Source organism: Nyctibius grandis, chromosome 8 (genome assembly GCF_013368605.1).
Source record: "Nyctibius grandis isolate bNycGra1 chromosome 8, bNycGra1.pri, whole genome shotgun sequence".
Lineage (NCBI taxonomy): Eukaryota > Metazoa > Chordata > Aves > Nyctibiiformes > Nyctibiidae > Nyctibius > Nyctibius grandis.
The window spans coordinates 45,914,160-45,933,969 of record NC_090665.1 but is presented as its reverse complement, the minus strand read 5'-3'; the positions used below and the strand labels follow the sequence as shown (position 1 = coordinate 45,933,969).

Genomic DNA, 19,810 nt, shown 5'->3' with positions numbered 1-19,810 from the left:
CGGGGAACTAGACACTTTCCCCATTAACTCAGGAAAACATTTTTATCTTGCAAGAAACACCTATTAACAGAAGTTAATTTATTGATTTATTTTGTAAACATTGTGTTTTAGCAAAAATATAAGCCTGATATTGGAAATTAATGACTTTTGTCTTGCTAAATGTTGAGCCATATATAGATTAGTTTTATGAGGCTTCCATCACAACAAAAGACCCTTTTTTTTTATTAATGGCTACTTTATCATTTAAAACATGTATGTTTAAGTTACTTAAAATGGCAAATTGCTTCGCACTGTCCTTGAAGTGCATTGCATAAATATTGTATTAAAGCCTTAGCTTACACTTCATAAATAATTTATTTTAAAAATACTCTTTCATGAGACCACCAGCTGCCAAGATGTTCAATTTTCTGGTAAAAACATGTATTTATTGCAAGTCTTATTTTAACTTGTTGAAGATTTGCTAAAAGCCACATGCGATAGATGTTGTAAGAATTGTATTCAAACTAAAACCTCAGGAAGCTAAAAGCCTAATACTCCTAGTAGGTTTTTTACCTTTGCATAAGCAGTTTCAGTTGCAGGGGGAAGAGCTAAAATCTATTCAAGGAAGATTTCAAGTACAAATTTCTGATAACCTGAAAATGACTCAGTATATTTTGTGATGATCGAAAAGTTTATAGATTTCACTACATTTCATTTCACTACAGTCCTCTCTACACCATTTCCATTTCATGTTGCTGCATATAAACTGCTGTACAAACTTGTTCAAAGTGCTAGACATTAAAAAAAAAAATCAAAGGAAATTTCAGATAATTAACTTTGATGAATGAGCATATTTTAATTCATGTCTGGTAATATTCTTGTTAATGACATGTCTGCTTAGGACATCCATTAAAAGTCCATTAACTTAACAGGGAAAGTCTAATAAAGTTATCCTGGAAATTTTCTGGTATATTAACATTATGGACTTTTAATGAATATCTGCTCTAGGAATTGCTATTAGCAAGGCTACCATTCTAATTAAACTTAGGCTCCAAGAGAGTGAAAAAACCCAGTATGAAGATAATAACAAGCAGAAGTAGCACTTTTTTTTTTTGAAAATTACTATAAGTGAGATTGGTACAGGTCACAAAACATGTGACAAATCAGTGACAGCTATAAATTATTACGTTGTGGCTTTTTTTCATAGCCTGCCATCCAATATACTCATATCAGGTGCTTCCTTCATGTAATCAATTGCTGAGGCTCCCATTTACTTCTCTATTGTTGAGGCTGAGCAGTACTGAAAGGATAGCTAGGCCTTTCAGAAGGGTAGAAGATACAAAATTTAAACGCAGTTTTTGGTGACAATGCCAAATAAAAAGTGTACTTAAGAAACCTGTTACATAGGGGTATCCAGCCTTGTCATCAGCCCCTCTGAAACTTCAAGTCCTGCTACATTTCTGCTGACATTCGCAATAATACAGCAAAAAATCTTTTAATATATATATCTTTTATGTATGTATGTATATAACTTTTTATGTATATGTATAAAACAAACAACCCCCTGTTATACCTATTTTTTCGTACTTATCCTTCACCAAATCTTCCAAACCAATCGTTTTCCAGAAACTGTCATCCCAGCCTCCATCTGAAGTGTACGTCCACTTGCACACTACTGTACAGAGGGACCTAGAAAAGAGACAATATAGGCATGGAATCAGGCAAATAAACACATTTGGTTTTAAACTTGTGACTAGAAAGAAGTTTGTGCAAAATTATCTCTCCATTCACTGGTCAAAAATTCCAAGCATAATGCTAACATTAAAAAAAATTGGTTACTGTTTGGAGTGCACGTCTTGAGATACCTTAAAAGGACCTTATGTTTAAGATTCTTCTTTGCTGAAACAACTCCTGGTTTGGCCACTTCATTGCATAAATCAGCCAAATAACAGCCCATGCATATGCCTAGAAGACAGCATAGCATGAACATAACAGCTCTTTAGAAAGCAGCTCAGAGAAAGATTCCTGCTCTTCCAGGCTGCACCTAAATAGCAATGTTTTGCACACAGGATGTCCTTAGAAAAGCTTTCTATTACTTATGTTCAAGCTGAATTACAACTCACACAACATTATGTATGCACTGATAATTAGGTTAAATGGCACTGTTTCAATACCTGCAGGTACAAAATGCCTTTATCAGGTGAATGCGTACAAGCAAAATCGCATCCAACTACCAGAGCCTGTGCTCAAGTACCACTACCACCAGGTCCGTACTTCAGGGGATGCCAATGACAATTCAGTGACATGCTGGAACAGCATCAGCCATGGTGCAGCCGAGTGCAATAGTCAAAGTTCTTGTTTCAAGTCTCATTCCTGATAAGCTGATGCTGAACTTCACTGGGACAGTACAGCATCACAAGGAGACTACAGGAGCAGAATACAAACAAAAGTCAAGGGAACTTGCAGAAATGTCTATCATAGCAAATAGAATGTTTTTCTCCTGAAATGATCCATACCCACAACCTCTCATTCCCCCCCAAACTGGGAATAATGTTCCTGAAGATTTAGTATTTTTTAGGCTGTTTTCTGTCTGAACACTAAGAACCATCTCAGAAGATCAGTATTTAATTGTACTTGAAACGTCAATAAACTAAAAGGTATTAAAAATGCTAAATACTACCGAATTTTCAACTGGTTGTAGTCTTGGGAATACTACTGTACCATCAAGGGCAAGACATCTCGGATGCATCTCAGGGAAACACAACATCATAACATTTCTCAAAGAGAAACCCCTTTCAGAGATGGATTTTCTTTGATGTCTTACAAGACAGCTTATTTGTGACTCATTTTTAGCCGAGGTGTGCTTTCACAGACATATTCTTTTTGTAGGGATGTTACAATCTGAACACGAATCTTCAAAGCAAGCTGAATTGTACTGAAGCATTTGACTTTTTCTTGCAGTTTTGCATAAGTAAAATGCAAACAAAATTCCTGTCTACAAAAAATATTTTCTTAGTTGAAGTAAACCCTCCCTTTCATCCAAGTGAACTACGTAGGGACCTAAATAAGAAGAATGAAACTAGAAGTCTTATTATTGTATTACATACTGTTACTTGCGTTACCATATGCCTAGGAAAACCAGCTCTGGACAACGACCCCACCATCTACAGCAAGGTATAATTACTGAAAAAAGAAGGAAGACTGTTGCCTTCAGGAAACTTAAAAATAAGACAGCAACATAGCTGACAGACAGGTATAGTGAGGTGTGTCCTAAAGAATGTCACGCATATCAGCACCTACAACCCGTACCTATAAAACACAATCAGATCCAACAAGATACTCAAAATGCTAAGTATTCATTCAAAGGGTGAGACAAAACTTCACAAAAAACACTTGCTGCTAGTACAGATCCCATTGCACTTTTCCTGTCTAGGCAAAGTAGGACTTGTTATTTTACAGCTGTAGCAAAAAGCACGCAGTAAAGGATCTGACCTTTTTGAAAAGGAGGCTACTAAAGGAATGGATTCTGCTGCTTTCAAGCTTGACAAACATCCATGTCATAGTTTCCCATTCATTTATATAGAAATACCCTACAACCACAGCAACAGTGAGTGCCTCTCCTCCATTAAAACATAGTAACAGAAACGAGCAAAGAAAACAGCAAACAGAACAGGAAAAGAGATGCTATTTTTATTTACTATCTACAAGCAAAGCTAAGGCTTCTAGACACTGATACTGTACACACAATAAAGCCAAATAAGAACAGGAAGAGCCTTTCCACACAGCTGGAAACTATCCAGAACTCGGACTCACCGTGTTTTGGGGGTTTACAACAAGAACCAAGGATGCACAAGTGAGGGCAGGATTCTCACAGCTACAGGCACTGTTCTCAGCACACATCCTCCTATGTGACACTGAGCAGATCGGATGATTATATGGATTCCCTGTACTCCCATTTTCTCATCCAGGATAGAAATGTGTATTTTAAATGCATCATATTGCATTTCATTTTGTTCTTTTGGAGTGACCATGTTTTTACACCCAGAGGACTGGTGATGTTCATTCACAATGTTTATAAAGGTGAATCGTTTGCTCTTTGCAATGAGAGAATTTATTAACATCATACATTTTGGGGAAAAAAAAGAAATAGAGATAACTCTTTATATTGTTATAAACACTGTGGAGTTTATTTCAGCGTTACTCTTCAAACAATTTTAGACACACCTTCCCCCCTTTTCTTAAAAAAAAAACCAACAGTTTAAGAACAGATCAGACAATTACAATTCAGTGTCTGGTTTGAAAACAGCAAAGCACATGACCTGTAACTACAGCAATGACAATGTTGATATAAGAAATTCCAATTTTCAAGGATTTAAAAGCCAGACACAGAAATCTAATTAGGACCTTTGACAAAAACTGGGTGAATAAATAAATTCTAGGCTGAAGAAAATACTAGGAAAAAATAAACATTTTCCCCAAATTGGCTCAAGCCTCTCATTAAAAGGAAAAATAAAGACAGGGTATTTGAAATAAAGATCATTTCATCACTTTAGGAAAAATTTAGACATAAAGAGTGAAACAATAATGCATCAAGTTTTCCCAAATATGGTAAACACCATATTGAAATTTTAATACAAGATAGAAAAAAATTAACTGGGAAGGACACCTCTTCCCAAATGAATTAACTGGCAGATCTATAAGTGGAAGGTCCTGATATGAAGACCAGTCTCAAATCTGAGCCAAAATCCATTATGTTGGTAGGTTTGTATTTTCATGGCCACAACAAGGATCTCAAAACACTTGTTGGAAACGCAGTGCGAGCATTTATTTACACTTCTCTGGGATTTAAACTCCTTATTCCAGCCTTGCCACCACTCAATTGCCACATACGTGTTCAATTGAACAACATAACTTTATACAAACCCTTAATATCTAAGAGAAAGTATACTGCAGAAAGGCATTCTGATCTCTTAGATAACAGTTCAAGAAAAAGAGAGATTTCTTTGAGATGCCCGTAATGACAGATTAACATCACTACATGCTTCAAAAGAACCTGAATATGTTGAACTCAAATCCCTGCCACTTGGGAGGTACCGTGATGAGGGGCTCTAGTAATTACACACAGCAGCTCAATTTTTATATCCTAGAGAGCTGTAGGCACACGTAGAGAGAACAGTTTGTTCCTGGTTTTTAACCTTTGAATACCAATGGCATAGATACGTATTAGCGTTATGGGCAACAGCTCAGAAATTCTCCTCCAGAGTATCACCCTGGGAAAGCGATAACACAACTTATAACTTGGAAAAACTGTATCTGGAAACACATTATGGTAAGGAGGAAGCCAAGGAACCAAATCATTACACCTACAAAGAAAGCCTCAACTATTAGAAAATTTTGTATTTCACAGCAGCTCCTAAATCTTATGAGATGAAGGGCAGACATTAAACAGAAACAGTACTGATATTCACTGTGGTATATTCCTTTTTCCGAACTATTTGGCAGTATTGCCTCAATTATTTGGCCATAAACACCAGACTTGCACTAGCTGAAGCTGGATGAACCAGATGGATAGAAGCAAATGTTACCCTTACTTCACTACCAGAACCAACTGGGTTCAAAGGCGCTGAGTTAATAGGCAATCATCTAGGGAACAGCCCTCTCCTGACTGCCTAATCTAATGCAGGACTTGAGAAGACATGGTGAGGAACCCCTCAGCAGCACAGGCCATATTTAGCTAAGCTGAATACCATGAATTTGAAGACTGTTTTCCTCAAGCATATTCCCAATACAATAAAATGAAATATTTCCTTTCTCTGTTCAGAACAAAACGTTTTGCTTAGAATACTCCTACTGAAAAAAACAACCCTTTTGTGTGGAAAACTTATTTTATTTAAACCAGATTTTCAACAGGACCATGATTATGTTTAGAGTTTCTTACAAATTCTAGTCTACAGAGAACTATAGGATCCTACTTGCATCCAACAGCCTCAAGAAAAAAAAAATCCCTGCCACATTCATTACAAAGTAGATTTGGCTGGGCACAGCATATTACACAATCTTTTCTATTACTGTCTAGCTCTGAGTTTTTGCACATCTCTTGCTGAGGACTGACTGCAGATGTGCTGAAGTTTTGTATGACCAGAATCTCAGCATTCTGAAAAACCCACCAGCAGTGTATCTTCATAAGAAAACCATGAGGTTCAGGGAGCCTGTAGTGATTGAACACTCACTGATAATTCCCAAAAAGCAGTCTGGAAGCAACTATTTGCCCCCACTAATCTTCAAAACGATCCAGAGCAACTAGACTCATGGCCAAAGCAACACAGGCGCTCAGAGTTAGTTCATAAGTGGCTCTTCCTGCCCTATCTACCCACTCTGAGTATTATCTCTCACTCTGTTGTGCTTCTTGGAGAGAAGGAAATCAGATACACTCATAAAAAAAAAAATGGGAAATACTGTATGGTCTTAGTTATCTGCATAAAAATGTATCTAAAAGATAAAGGTCACAAAAACTTCTCCACACCTACTTAAAAGTTGCCAGAGCTTTACGCTTTGGTCTGTTCTTTGCTGACACCATCGCTCACGCTCCAGAAGGATAAAGCAAGCAAGGACATGACTCCCAACTCTGCAGAGATTCTGCCCTGTCTGGAGAATACTTGCTATCTTTGACAACAAAACAGTTTGGGGTGTATTCTATAACTGCAGTAGTCTTCTGGAAGTCATCCTAATCTTGACTATAGTTTAATATAAAAGTCCTATTAACAAGGATAGTTACCAAAAGAAATGGTTTGTCCCTGGAAAGTGAACCCATAAGGTATTTATACATGACCTTCCATTCAAAAGGGTTGGTACAATACTAGTTGGCCTAGAAAATGAGCCAGCTATCAGCTTCAAAGGCAGAGTACCCTACCCTGACCGTCCTGAAGTGAATGGAAGCTTTGCTCTTGATTCCAAAGCAAAAGGATCTGCTTGACTCATCCTAACTGGTCAGAAATTAATTGAGACTCATTAACATAATTAATTTTGCAGGCATTGTTAACAGTGTAACAGTTTAATCACAAAATATGTTCAATGGATCACTTCCATGAAAAATGTCCTTGCAACCTGGCTGCCATACTGAGTGTGACGAAGATGATTAAGGGAGTGGAACATCTCCCTTATGAGGAGAGGCTGAGGGAGCTGGGTCTCTTTAGCTTAGAGAAGAGGAGACTGAGGGGTGACCTCATTAATGTTTATAAATATGTAAAGGGCAAGTGTCATGAGGATGGAGCCAGGCTCTTCTCAGTGACATCCCTTGACAGGACAAGGGGCAATGGGTGCAAGCTGGAACACAGGAGGTTCCACATAAATATGAGGAAAAACTTTACGGTGAGGGTGACTGAACACTGGAACAGGCTGCCCAGAGAGGTGGTGGAGTCTCCTTCTCTGGAGGCATTCAAAACCCGCCTGGACGCGTTCCTGTGTGATATGGTCTAGGCAATCCTGCTCCGGCAGGGGGATTGGACTAGATGATCTTTCGAGGTCCCTTCCAATCCCTAACATTCTGTGATTCTGTGTGTGACAAACTAAAACCAAGTGCACTCGCTAAAGACTGTACCAATGCTAAGTCCTGCAGAAGCTGGGATAGGGTATAGCCAGGTCCCAAAAGGAATAGCGTGCAGCAGGATAAAGTAACTTTCTGTGGTCTGTTGCCCAGATTTATTTAAAGCTACAAAGAATCAAGAACTCAGAAAGCTGTATGACATTCTGAAGGCAAGAAGGAGACCTGAAACAATGGAGTGTGGCTGTCTCAACATCAAACATGTTTTTCCTTTTGTTCTGCAAAGTTCAAAATTTAAAACAGATTTTGAATTCAAATTGAAAACCAGGGATTAGGTTCTGCTCAAGTGAACTTCTCCACATACTGACATCTGCACTAAGCTACTAATGTCCTCCCAAATTATGCATCTGACAGTCTCGAGGCTTTTTACAAAAACGGGCAATTCGCCGCTCTAACGCAGTCACAGATCTGACTGTGGTTTTTGCAAAAATGTTCCAGACAAAAAGTTAAGACACAGCACACATACTCCCAGCATCCAAGCTTTATATTAAACAGAACTGGGCATTGGTACTGCAAGAGCCTAAAATACAGCAGAGGTTATCACAGAGGAATAGGAAACATGTAATTATTCTCTGCTCCATTATGGCTAATGCCATATACATTAATACATGACCTTTAAAATAGAACCAGATTATTAGATCCACATACACCGCTGTTATTTATACCTGTCACGCCAATGTCTCTGCCTGCCTGGTGTATTTGGCTGCTTCAGGGGAAATAGGAAAAGAGGGCAATTTGTCCTAAGCGAATACTTCTCAGGTAATAGGAGAAAAAAGTGACACCTAGTCATTTAGTTTTGAAATGTATAAAATGCATGAGATGCTGCCCACGTTAAGCGTTTGCTAAAAAGAATCAAAGAGCAGCGGGTTGAGCTCAGAGCGGTGTAAGAGCAGCTGCACCTGTTGTCACTCAGTTACTACTGTAGATCTCTCAGGCAGATTAGTTTGAAACCACAGGGCCAAGTAAGTCTGGGTGTGCTCTGTTTCACATACCCTGTCTGCATTGTACTCATTTCACCTATTCAACAGCTCTTTAATTGTAGGTATACAAACCGAAACATGTCAGGGTCTGTTCCATCCACCCAACCGTGCAAATCCCAAGTTCCTAATATTTACAACACCCCACTTCTTATTATTATTGCCTTTGACCCAAAGCCTATGAAATTCCTGCCTGCCCAAACCCATTGTCTTAGTACAGCAATGCAATGTGACTCTTGCCTGAAAAGGGTTTTATTCTTCTAACAAAACATTAAACGTGCCAAACAAAAAAGACAGGTGGAGAAGCCTGTTTGGGACAACTAGCAGACACATTCCAGATGCACTCAGAGGCCTCAACTTTCAGCCTTTGCATGTCTGAGGACTTAAACCCAGCCAATAACGGTAGCAAGGAAATTACGGTAATCAGCGTTAGCAATTCTACTAGCTTCATCCTTTCTATGCTCTGGATAACACTTATATTTATCATAAATAATAAATAATAGTCTGACTGCCATTTAGATTTTTTTAAACCATAGAATCATAAAGAAGTTAAATATCACAGTGAAAGCAAAGCTTTCTCCCCGCTTTGAAATCTTCACTAAAACTGCAGAGGAAAAAAGATATATAATATAAATAAGTATATATATAAAACTCTAGCATGAATTTCCTTCATAATGCAATAAAAAGCCAGTATTTGTTAACATTAAAGTCAATGGCAGTTTTGTCATATTTTACAGGTGAAATAGGATTAAACTCCAGATCTCAACCTTCAAGAGTTAATGTTCCAAAAATTATTTGGATCTTCCTGGGGTTTTTTGTTTGTTTAGAAGTCTTCGTTATCTCATTTTGAACATCTTCAGTATTGAATTCACCATGAGGAAAACTGAATCTCAGAATATAGCTCTTCAGTTTCAAAACAAAGTTTTAGTAGAAAAGATTTCTTTTTACAAGTGTGGAAGTTTGGTAGAAGATACCAATCCACAAAGTCACCAACCCAAAGGACAGTGAACAGCTCATGACCTATAAGCTGGACACATTGAAGCTAACGATGATACTGATGTTTGACTATATAATACCTTTCAAGCCAAATTTTTTTTGTTGCAAACAAAAAAAATATAGAAATACTACATTTGGCCTAAAGATTTCACACGTTTTCTTTAAAATCTGTGTTTAAAGTATTTGTCTGAATGTCAAGATGCACTGTTCCCTTGTTTTTTTTCCTGAACACTGTTGACTCAGTGAACTTGTATGGTCCTAAAAGACTCCTTCACAATCAACAAGACTAGATTTTGGTTTAAAAATTTGTGGACTTGTATTCAGCAGCTCTGCTGGCCTCACAGCTGGAAAGTCAGAAGTCTCACTGGACTGGTGGCACAGCTTTTACTTAAAAATGTAAAACAGGTCTCCCTTCCTCTACAGCAAATCTCTCTGCCAAAGCACAGCCCATGAAAGAGTTATGTGCTCTTTTAAGTAAGAGGAATGCTCTTACAGAACTGCAGCTACATCACAGCCCTTGAGGGACTGGTATCCATCAAATCTCTGACCAACAGACATAGGCATTACACCAGGACTTCAAAACTTATTTAAGCAGACGAGGAAATGCACGAGGCTGTAAGGGGTAATGGGGTTTGACCAGTTTCCACTGAGGTGAAATGGAGAGTTTCTCTTTTGAACTTGTGAGGTATTAGATCAGAGTTCATCAGTGCTCAGGGAAACCTACGCTACAGATCCAAGCACAAAAATGGTCCTTGTGCCTCAAAGGGCAGCTGTCCCAAGGCAGGCAAAACAGCCAGATATGGCCACAACTGGTCTTCTCATGCAGTAAGCAGGAGCTCCAGCTCTGGCAAAGGTTACACCACATGAAGAAAAGCACTGGCTAAGCAGGTTTCACAAGTATTGTCTCCATGTCCACTTGCTGGCCAGCACAATTTCAGTATTCTGTAAGTTCTCGACAACATCCAGCAAGAAAATACAAGAAAACAATTTCTTGTGCAACCATAGCATAGTTTCCCTGCAGATTATTTCCAGGACCTCAACGAGAGGAGGCCTTTCAAGGCAGATGTATTACCCTGGGTTTTTAGGTCTTTTGTCAGGACACAGCATGTAAAAGCCAGACTCTGGACCCTTCTGAACACATACCACCATGCATGCCTGTTGAAGTCCCACTCACAGACCTCAGCAACAATCAGTGAGCAGGAAAGAAAATCTTTCAACTAGTAAATTAAAAAGTTAAAATTATTTCTGTAAAGGGGAAAAAGGAGTAATTAACTTAAACCTCACTGCAGTATTTGGTGTTCATGCTGTAACATTTAGGAGCTTCTCGGCTGGCTTTTTAAATTACAGAATTTTCTAAGCAAGTATGTTGCTTACTTAAAGGGATAGATTTTATTGCATGAAAAATACAATTCACATTTGCAGTTTTCTACACCCACATCTATAATTAATCTCCACCGATTACAGCCACTCCCTGACAAGATTCCATGTTATATTTAAACCCTGGGTGCCACTTTGAAAGAAAAAAAAAGAACAACAATAGGATCATTTTCAAAGGCTACATAGCAGCACAAGGTTTCAAAGCAGCAAAGTGCTTTAAACTCTGGTATCAACCTACTGACCACCCCAACCAGAGTTGAGAGTGACCTCCAATTGCCACCACAATAAGCACAGAAGTCTCTTGAGAAGTATAAAGTGTAGATGTTTCCTGTACTCCAGAAGAGGTATAAGCCTGATGTTGTATTATATAGATATACCTCCAACTTAATGACAGACTGTTGGGAAAACCACTTCTGTGGCTGTGTTGGGTAAGGCACATTAAAAAAGTAACCTTTGTACGTCTTGCCAGAGATGTGAAAGTATGCATTTGATATGTAAGTAGTGCAAGAAAACTGGCATAGTTTACTTTTTCATAAATACACACACACATGTATTTATACACATACAGATATTTACTTTGGATTGGGAGAATATACCTGTCTATAATTGTTTGTTGCAATCTGTTTAAACTTGTCCTTTAAAAAAACAGAAATAAATGTACAAACATTGCAAAAGTCAAAAAAGTCGTACAACAAAAGGTGAATCATACTAACTAAAATGAGATGATGTTCCTTTTACTATTTGTAACAGAGTCCAACTGAAAAAAAACTGTGTTTCTCTTTAAGAACACACTATCAAAAGATTTAAAGACTTAGACTCTTAAATTCAGTTTTCCTAGAAGAAGCTACGTCATCAGATCTGAAGGGAAACACCCATTTCAAGTGCAACATATCGTGTCAGATTAATCCCTTGTGTACATCCAGTAATTTCAGTGGATTCATACCAGCGATGCGTTTAGCTAAACATGTTGAATTGGACCAGAAAGTACAAAATAAGAATATTTTATCCACCCACATACGCCTCACCACGTCATGAGGCAAGGGGAAGGCAAACAGTCAGCAGACTGCTTGCTTTTTTATTAATTTCATTCTGTATTATATTACAGACACCCAACCAAGATTCAAGCCCATTGTCTTCGGCATTGTTGAAAAACACATAATGAGACACAGTCCTAGACACAAAAATGTATTGTCTAGACAAATCAGACATAGCATGTGGGATTGGAAATATTAATCCATTCCCTTAAAAGATGGCAAACAGAGGCAAAAGCAATTGAGTGACTTGGCCAAGGGTCAAAGAGTAAACCTCATTCAGACCCCTGAATTGAATCTTGAACTCCAGAGACTCAGTCCAGAAACCCAGGCAGAAAGACACCATTCGGATACTATGATGCTGAACATACTAAAAAATCTTCCTATGCACAGCTATGGTCTAAATCTTTAAATATGAGAGTAACAAGAAGCATACACATATATAAAATTAAATCTCTTTACCACTGTAAGTTTTAAAAGCTTAATAAGCAGAGGAGATGTTATAAAAATCATCCAAAAATGGCAAGGCAAATGAAAAGCAAAACTGGAAATAAAGCCCACGTATCTTGCCGCTCCAGTCCGGCAGCCTGCCCTCTGGACATATCTCCTGCCATTATGCCATGTCAGCAGTGTTTCAGTTCAATTTATTCAGAAAAATATACTCTTTCAAGCTCAGTACTTCAAGCAAACCACTTTGCAATAGGAAGTCAAATATCTATTTCAATTAAGAGCCTGTATTTAAAAAACATGTCTTCCATTACCTTCTTCAGGCAGTTAAAACTATTACACATTTAAAACTGAAAGTATCAGCATAGAGAGCCAGTACACAGCTTTCCTCTGGAAGTCTAAGCTTGAGCAAATTTACCGTAGTTCAAGGCTTCAGCAAACACTCAATGTAGTCAGAAGATTAAGCAAAACTACAAGTAACTGAGAAAAAGGAAGTCAGGTTTCAGGCAAGCTCCATCACCACCATATGGCTTTTGAGAGACTGAGATTACTCCCTTCAGCAACAGAAATTTCTCCCAGTGCAATAATGGCAGCACACCACTACTCACAGCCACACGTGCATCACCTAACACATCTGTCAGTACCAGTCCGTGCTTCAGCCTCTGGCCATCACACAGCCACATGTATCCTCACATCCCTCAGCTGTATTATAATAACTTTATTATTCCAGAGGATTGGCATCAGCAGGGTATAGGAAGATCACAGTTATGAGCTCCATGACACTTTATCCTTCTACTGTGTGAAAAGTAAACATGGGATATGCACCACCAACACCCATGTTTAGGGAGCACAACGACTTAGGAAGCATTGTAGACTTTTCCCGTGGTTTAGAAAGCGTGGCATGATGCTGAGGGCAATGCCTGGCCAGTAGCCACGTGGACGATGACACTCTATACGCTGACTAGTAAAGAAAATCTCTGCATGAGCAATGCTACACTTCATGATGTGGTTTATGCTGTTTTCATATAATTGAGTAGAATTAGAATGGTGAGAAAAAACCACCCTTACAACCCTAACATTGATATTTTGAGAGAACTATTAGTCCAGAAATCTCCTCACAAGTTCACCATAAAGACACATTTTACTAATTCATGAGTAAATAATGTATCTATTCCTACCATCAAAGCTGTTGAGAGGCTAATTTAGCATAGTACTTGAACATATGTGCGAGTATAAAGTCCTGAAGAAATGTCAGCAGAGTTAATGGGAGTTTTTACCAGCTTAGTCAGACCATGCTGAACTGGAACCTACGCTGTCATGCACTTGTGGCCAGACAAAGCCTAAGTGAAACCAGAACAGAAGCAGGGAAATTGCCAAGAGTACAGCAATAAAAGAAAGTTTTAATAACTACATTTTAATGCAGACTGATCCGATTTCACGTGCTAAACTCCAATATTGAGCCCTCCTCCTTTACTCAGGCAAACCTCCTCCAAGTCTCAAGTTAGGATGACAGGATTCAGCTGCCATGTGCACCTGAATCAAAAATGCACGTTAGAGATTACTACACGGGCAATGAGGTGTGTTGTTACTGCCCATCACAAGAATCAGTTCAGTCAATGGATACTCTTAAAGTCATAAGTAATTCCTAAATACTAGATATATTTGGTCAAAATTTACAGTCATCAGTATCAATTTTTAAAAACATTTTTGATGGTAAGGCATTTACTTTTGAAGGTATGATTTTAAGGTAAGGTATTTAAATCAAAGGAAAAGCAAGATGGCTTATTTCACATACATATGCTGCATTGTATGCTTGTATTTTAATCTTTTAAATGCCAGTATCAGTGCACCTGTTTCTAGAATATATTTAATAATAATAACAATAACGTTTCAAGTTTACAGTCCTTTGGAATTGTATTCATGTAAAAAAGAGGGCAAATTTTTGAGCAAATCTCAAAAAAAGCGAGGAGATCAACAGTATTATTTGGATAGCTGTGTGATTTCGCAAACCAAACAAAGAAAACCCCCCCAAGGAGAACCACAAGGAGTTCTGAAACGGATAACAGAAGTGAGTAAAAGCATACATAAATTTTCATAAAGTAAGAATGAAAAAAACCCAGCTTGTTTGTATCAGTACAGAGAGGAATGGGAGATCAATAGAGAAAATAAGGAAGGCTACAGAGCAAATAAATCAGGTGTCATTATTTCTCAGAATACAGCAATACAGTCATTCAAACAAAACAAGCATCATTATGCAATTGAAAAAGGGTATGGGTGTTGCTGGGACCAAAACCTTATAACAGGAAAAAAAAACCAGACTACTTACATGGATATCTAGACTGCTTCCACTCATAATAATAGAGAGAAATAATATAAGGGAACATAAATCCTTATTAACTGAGCATGATTTAAAAGAGCTATCCCCAGAAGGAAGTTAACATGGTGTCATTTCTAGGATTTCTCCCTCTTTTTTTTTTTTCCTCTGAAACAATTACTGCTGCCATTGTAAAAGAGAAGGGACTGGACAAAATGAACCTCCACTTTGACTTGTTATTACAATCAAACAAATCAACCCACTAGTTCTTGGAAGAGTGGCTAAAAGAAAGATGCTACTCTTCTAATTTCAGATGCTTTAGCCTGTTACACAAGGAAGGTGGACATCAATGGTTTTTACATTCATTTAAATCTTAAAAACAACTTCATCTGGGAATGAACATCCGCAGCGCTCTCAGAGACAGAGCTAACCCTCCCAGGTAAGCCGGGTAATGCCCGAGCTTGCCTTCCACTAAACACTGTGAAAGGTGACGGTTAAGCCAGAAGGGTGGAGATTACCACTATTCTAAACTCTAATGAACCCTTTCATGCAGTTCTAACAACACAGAAATATTTGTCTTTCCCTTTCTTGATACTTGAATTATACTGCAATACTTGCAGGAAATACACTTGCACATGCTGCAAGCACAGAGAAGAATGGACTAAAAAGTCCATTTAAAATCCCTATGTTAGCTGCCTGAAAAAATAAAGAATGCTTTATTCCCTCTTTAATATTTTTTTAATGAAAAAAGTGCAAGAATTTCCACATTTGTGAGTTTTATCACATTAAGTGATGGAATTAAAAAGGTCACTCTTCATAGACACCCTGTACATTTTTATGTAAGAGAAATTAAGAACAATTTTTTTTTTAAATGCAATTTTGCAAACTACTATTTATCTATGAGCTTGGTCCTACAAAGACTTAGGTGTGAGTAACCTGACCTGAACGAATAGTATCTTTGACGTCAACTGGAGCATTTATGTAAATCACTTGTGTGCATAAGCAACGGCAGGATTGTGCTTCAATTATTCTATATAGATAGTCCTTAGTAACTCCAGCAATTAAGTCAGCAATATCAGTCTGCAGATTCTGCATAATTAAGCCATTTTCCTCAGTGTAAAGTGGTTTGTACCTTGACAAAGAAAAGTGCAAAGAAAATTAACTCACTACTGTTCTAAGATGGCTCTAGAGGTGAAAGGCCAACTTTCACTGCTGCAAGATGCAGACAGAAACCCCAAGGTCTCAATTTAACTGAGTTCTCCTGTCCTGACTTGCCACAGACAGTATGAGAATGAGGAGGAGGGACAGCGCAAGACCTGCTGTCCTGCAGCAGTCAGAGCTATGCAACTCTGGACTGCAGTAATGAAAACCAGAAAGAAATGAACAAACAAACAAATCTACATTCAGATAAAAAAAATAACAGCAAGTGCCACCTAAAGGGCAACAGTTAAAGAGATTTTTCTGGAAGAAGGAATAACATGTCATATCATGGGCTAAATCCACAGTACCTTAACCGTCTGAAGATGCTCTTGTCATGTGACAAGCACTGCCAGCCAGATTGCTCAGCTGGAGCAAGACATCAGATGAAAACTTCTCTGGGTGAACTGACCTTGATTTTTCCAATTACACAATTTCTTCATAATCAGTGCCAATTAATCTCAATCAATAACCAGACTGTTTGCAAATCGTTATCTGTGTCATACTGAAATCACAAAGTATCTTCTCTGGGCCATAAGCAGGCAAAAAGTTCAGAGGAGAAAAATGAACAGTGTGAGATGAACAGTTCCCCAAATATTCATACAACCAACAGCCTGTTCATGCCAACATGCCTGGATAGCAAATAAAGGACCCAGACCAGCAAAGCACTTAAGCACATGCTTTAACTTTAAGCACGTGCCTAAGTGCTTTGCTGGAAAAAGTCCCAAAGAAAAGAATGACCATGGTTAACTGAAAAGCCCTTCAGAACTGGACTGACTGCTTTGTTTTTCCATTAACTCTAGTTGCTAGTAAACACACATTTGGTCTCAGCACCCTGCCCAATATATTTAACCCATATCACAAAAATAGTGATCTGGTACAACCAATCTCTTTCCTCAGGGAAGCTCCATGAATTGGAAAGTGAGGGAACTGCAAGACACACTCAGGATTTAGGCTACTTATAAGGCACGAGTAGAAGCAGCACCCTCACATCTCTCTGACAGGCAACCCCACATGAAGGCTCCGACCATTAAATACTCTTTTAGTAGTTCACCACACAAGCCTGCATTGTCCTGACTCTTCCACCTCTTACATCAAGCTCTACAGAATATATTTTGGAGACCTCACCAAGAGGGCACAAAACAGCATCACAGAACCGATGGCTCTCCTTCCCCTCCCACTTGTGAAGGAAAGAAACCCAAGCTTGGAGAAGATAATTTCCAACTCTGGGCCTTGGGAATGTGACAGTCTTTTTTATTACCTCCATCCTGGTCCATTAATAACATTTTTATATGCATCAAATTTATCCCAAAACCAAAATGAAAACAAAATTCCCTAGAATATCTTAAACAAAATGCTTAAGTTAAAAAAAGGTTGGAGTCCAAAAGTGGAAAGATGATTAGGGAGGTAAGTGAAGTTGGAATGAAACAATAATAAAAAGCCTTAAGAACACATCATATATTCATAGTTCTTGAATCATTAAGGGTCTGCATGACAGCTCTCACAAGTACCAGTATGGCAAACTCACTGACTTTTAAGCAGGAGTGAAAGTGGTTAAGCCCTAGGACAAATAATTTGAAAATCTCAGCACAAGTCTGATCTCAGAGAGTTTAAAGGAATGCAGACTGCCCAAAAACACAGCAGCTGTTTGTTTTTTCTGCCACCTTTCCAAGGTTCATGTCTGGAGTGAGGATAAACAGTTCTGAAAAAAAGTTATGTGGAGTTCAGACTTTAAGAAAATAAAACATCAGACTAGTATTTCACGCAGAAAGATTAAAAAACCCCAAAACCTTAAATTATTCAGCCCTGGAAGTTTTCAGGTAGAGCTCTCAGGAGCAGAGAGGTAGATGGCTTGAGGCTTCAATATATTAAAAAGCTTTCTCTAAACCAGCCTGCATTTTCAAAAGCTTGGCCTGGTGTGGTTTTCTTGAGCAATATTCCTCCAAGCAGAGTTTCAAATTTAATAAGGTAAAACTGTATTCCCTCTTTTATGCACACATGTGTACATACACACACACACACACAAATAGAGGCCCTTTCAGATCAACCAACAAGTAAACAAGATAGCGGATGAAGCCTTAGAGATCAGCCTGAAGTGATTCCCATCAGCACCACAGATATAGTTAGAAGGTAATTTGTGCCATGTCATTTTGGATGTTACTATTTTTACTCTCCCTCCTCCTTTCTCTCCCTATTATTCTGTTTGTGCAAAAGCAAGTGAGCATCTACTTTAATTTATATGTCTCTCAATAGGTTAGGTAATTAGAAATCTCTTAACATTTTCAGTAGGTATAACTTTCCTTTGATCCACTTTTAAAGGGACATAACCTGATAAAGAGTTAAGAGGAAATTTACTTAGATAGGTTACCAGTGGAGCTAACTGGTGTAAATAAGGATTGTCTGTGTTGTTACTGACAGGTCAGAAACAGCAGGAAATTTCAGGCACCGTGTTGAGATTCAACATCTGTTTATGAACTGTCCTTCCACACAAAATGACGAGTTGCTACAGGACAAAGTACACAAAACCAGGAAGTCTGAAACAAACTGGAATCCCTCCAGAGAGCTCTCCCATTACATTCGTACCTGGTGGTACTGGGGCATCAGCATGAGGAACAGTGAACACTAAAGAACTCTAATTTGTCTTTGAGATACACATTCAAATTACATACATCATGGACAAGCAGTACCCGGTACGACATATGAAAGATACTGGTCATGAAGGGCAAATATGAGGAAGAGGTGTCAACAGTGTACCATGCTCTTCCACATTGCTCATTTTCCCTTCTTTACAGGGAGATAAAAGCACTGTGCAGCATTAACCTCCCATACAGATGCTGTGTTCAAGGAATTAAGGACATCACACTACTTTTTCCATTAAGACAGGAAGCACACTGGATTTGTTACCTGAAAGTAAAATTATGTCATAATATTGCTTTTTCTCAAAAAACCCTTTATTAGATACATTATATACAATGACAAACCAAGTACAGCTTCATGGACGGAATCTTAGAAGAGAGAAACTACAGAAAAATTATTTTCTGTGTATTTTATGGCATGTTCTCCCCCTCTCATCACCTTTAATTAAACATACAAAACACCTTATTGTGCAGATCCAGCCTCAATCCTCAGAGAAAGAACTCGCCCTGGGAAATGAGGTGGGAAGGACAGGTGAGTATCTTTCAAAGTTGTAAGTTTCAAACTACAGTGAATGAAAGTTGGAGTTATTTCCTTCATCCTAACAACATGTACTACATAGGCACAAATGCAGGTGGGTTTTGGGGATGGGGAGGGTTTTGAATATAATAGGCCTATCTCTCTTTGCACATCCTCAGATAAGTTTTTCCTGATCAACTTCTGCAGTATGAAGGGCTTTCCTACTTTTCCACTTCAACAAAAATTCCTTGTGCGTGGGTAGCAGAGGCAATTGCTAGGCCATCTTCCACAACTCCCTTCTACTCTAACAGACACTGGCACATGGAGGCTGGCAGCGACGTCAGAAGAGCCACAGCTCTGGGGCTCTGAGCTGACTGCAGCCCCTCGGGTAACACAGGGACAGCCTCTCTGAGGAATGCTTGTTGTTTCCAAATCCCCACTCAGGAGAGTCCAAGGATATATCTATGCTGCAGAACACCAGCAAGCTCATAACTCAGGCTGACAAATCTGAGATAGAGCACTTGAACTAAAATAAAGTGGACAAACACAGGCTTTAACAGATTAGCAGCTCCAGGGGCAGTTTAAAGCTGAATGTGAGCGATCTGAACCAAATACATATAAAATCCAAATATTATCTGAAGCCAGCTAACAGTGAAATATAAAATACAAAAACTTCCCCTTCACTTTAAATTTTAAGTAACAGCCATGGTGGAATCTGAAATTTCAACTACCCTATCCA

The 19,810-nt window shown here is 38.5% G+C and overlaps 1 protein-coding gene across 14 annotated transcripts in view; it reads right to left on the bottom strand.

Annotated features, from left to right (window-relative positions):
- FGGY (FGGY carbohydrate kinase domain containing) overlaps positions 1-19,810 on the bottom strand; it is a 325,680-nt gene that overhangs the window by 88,194 nt on the left and 217,676 nt on the right. For all 14 annotated transcript variants that reach the window (XM_068405659.1, XM_068405670.1, XM_068405672.1 and 11 more), the window contains one exon: positions 1,553-1,668. In XM_068405659.1, coding sequence (XP_068261760.1) covers positions 1,553-1,668 — 116 coding nt within the window. The remainder of the gene's footprint in view (positions 1-1,552; positions 1,669-19,810) is intronic.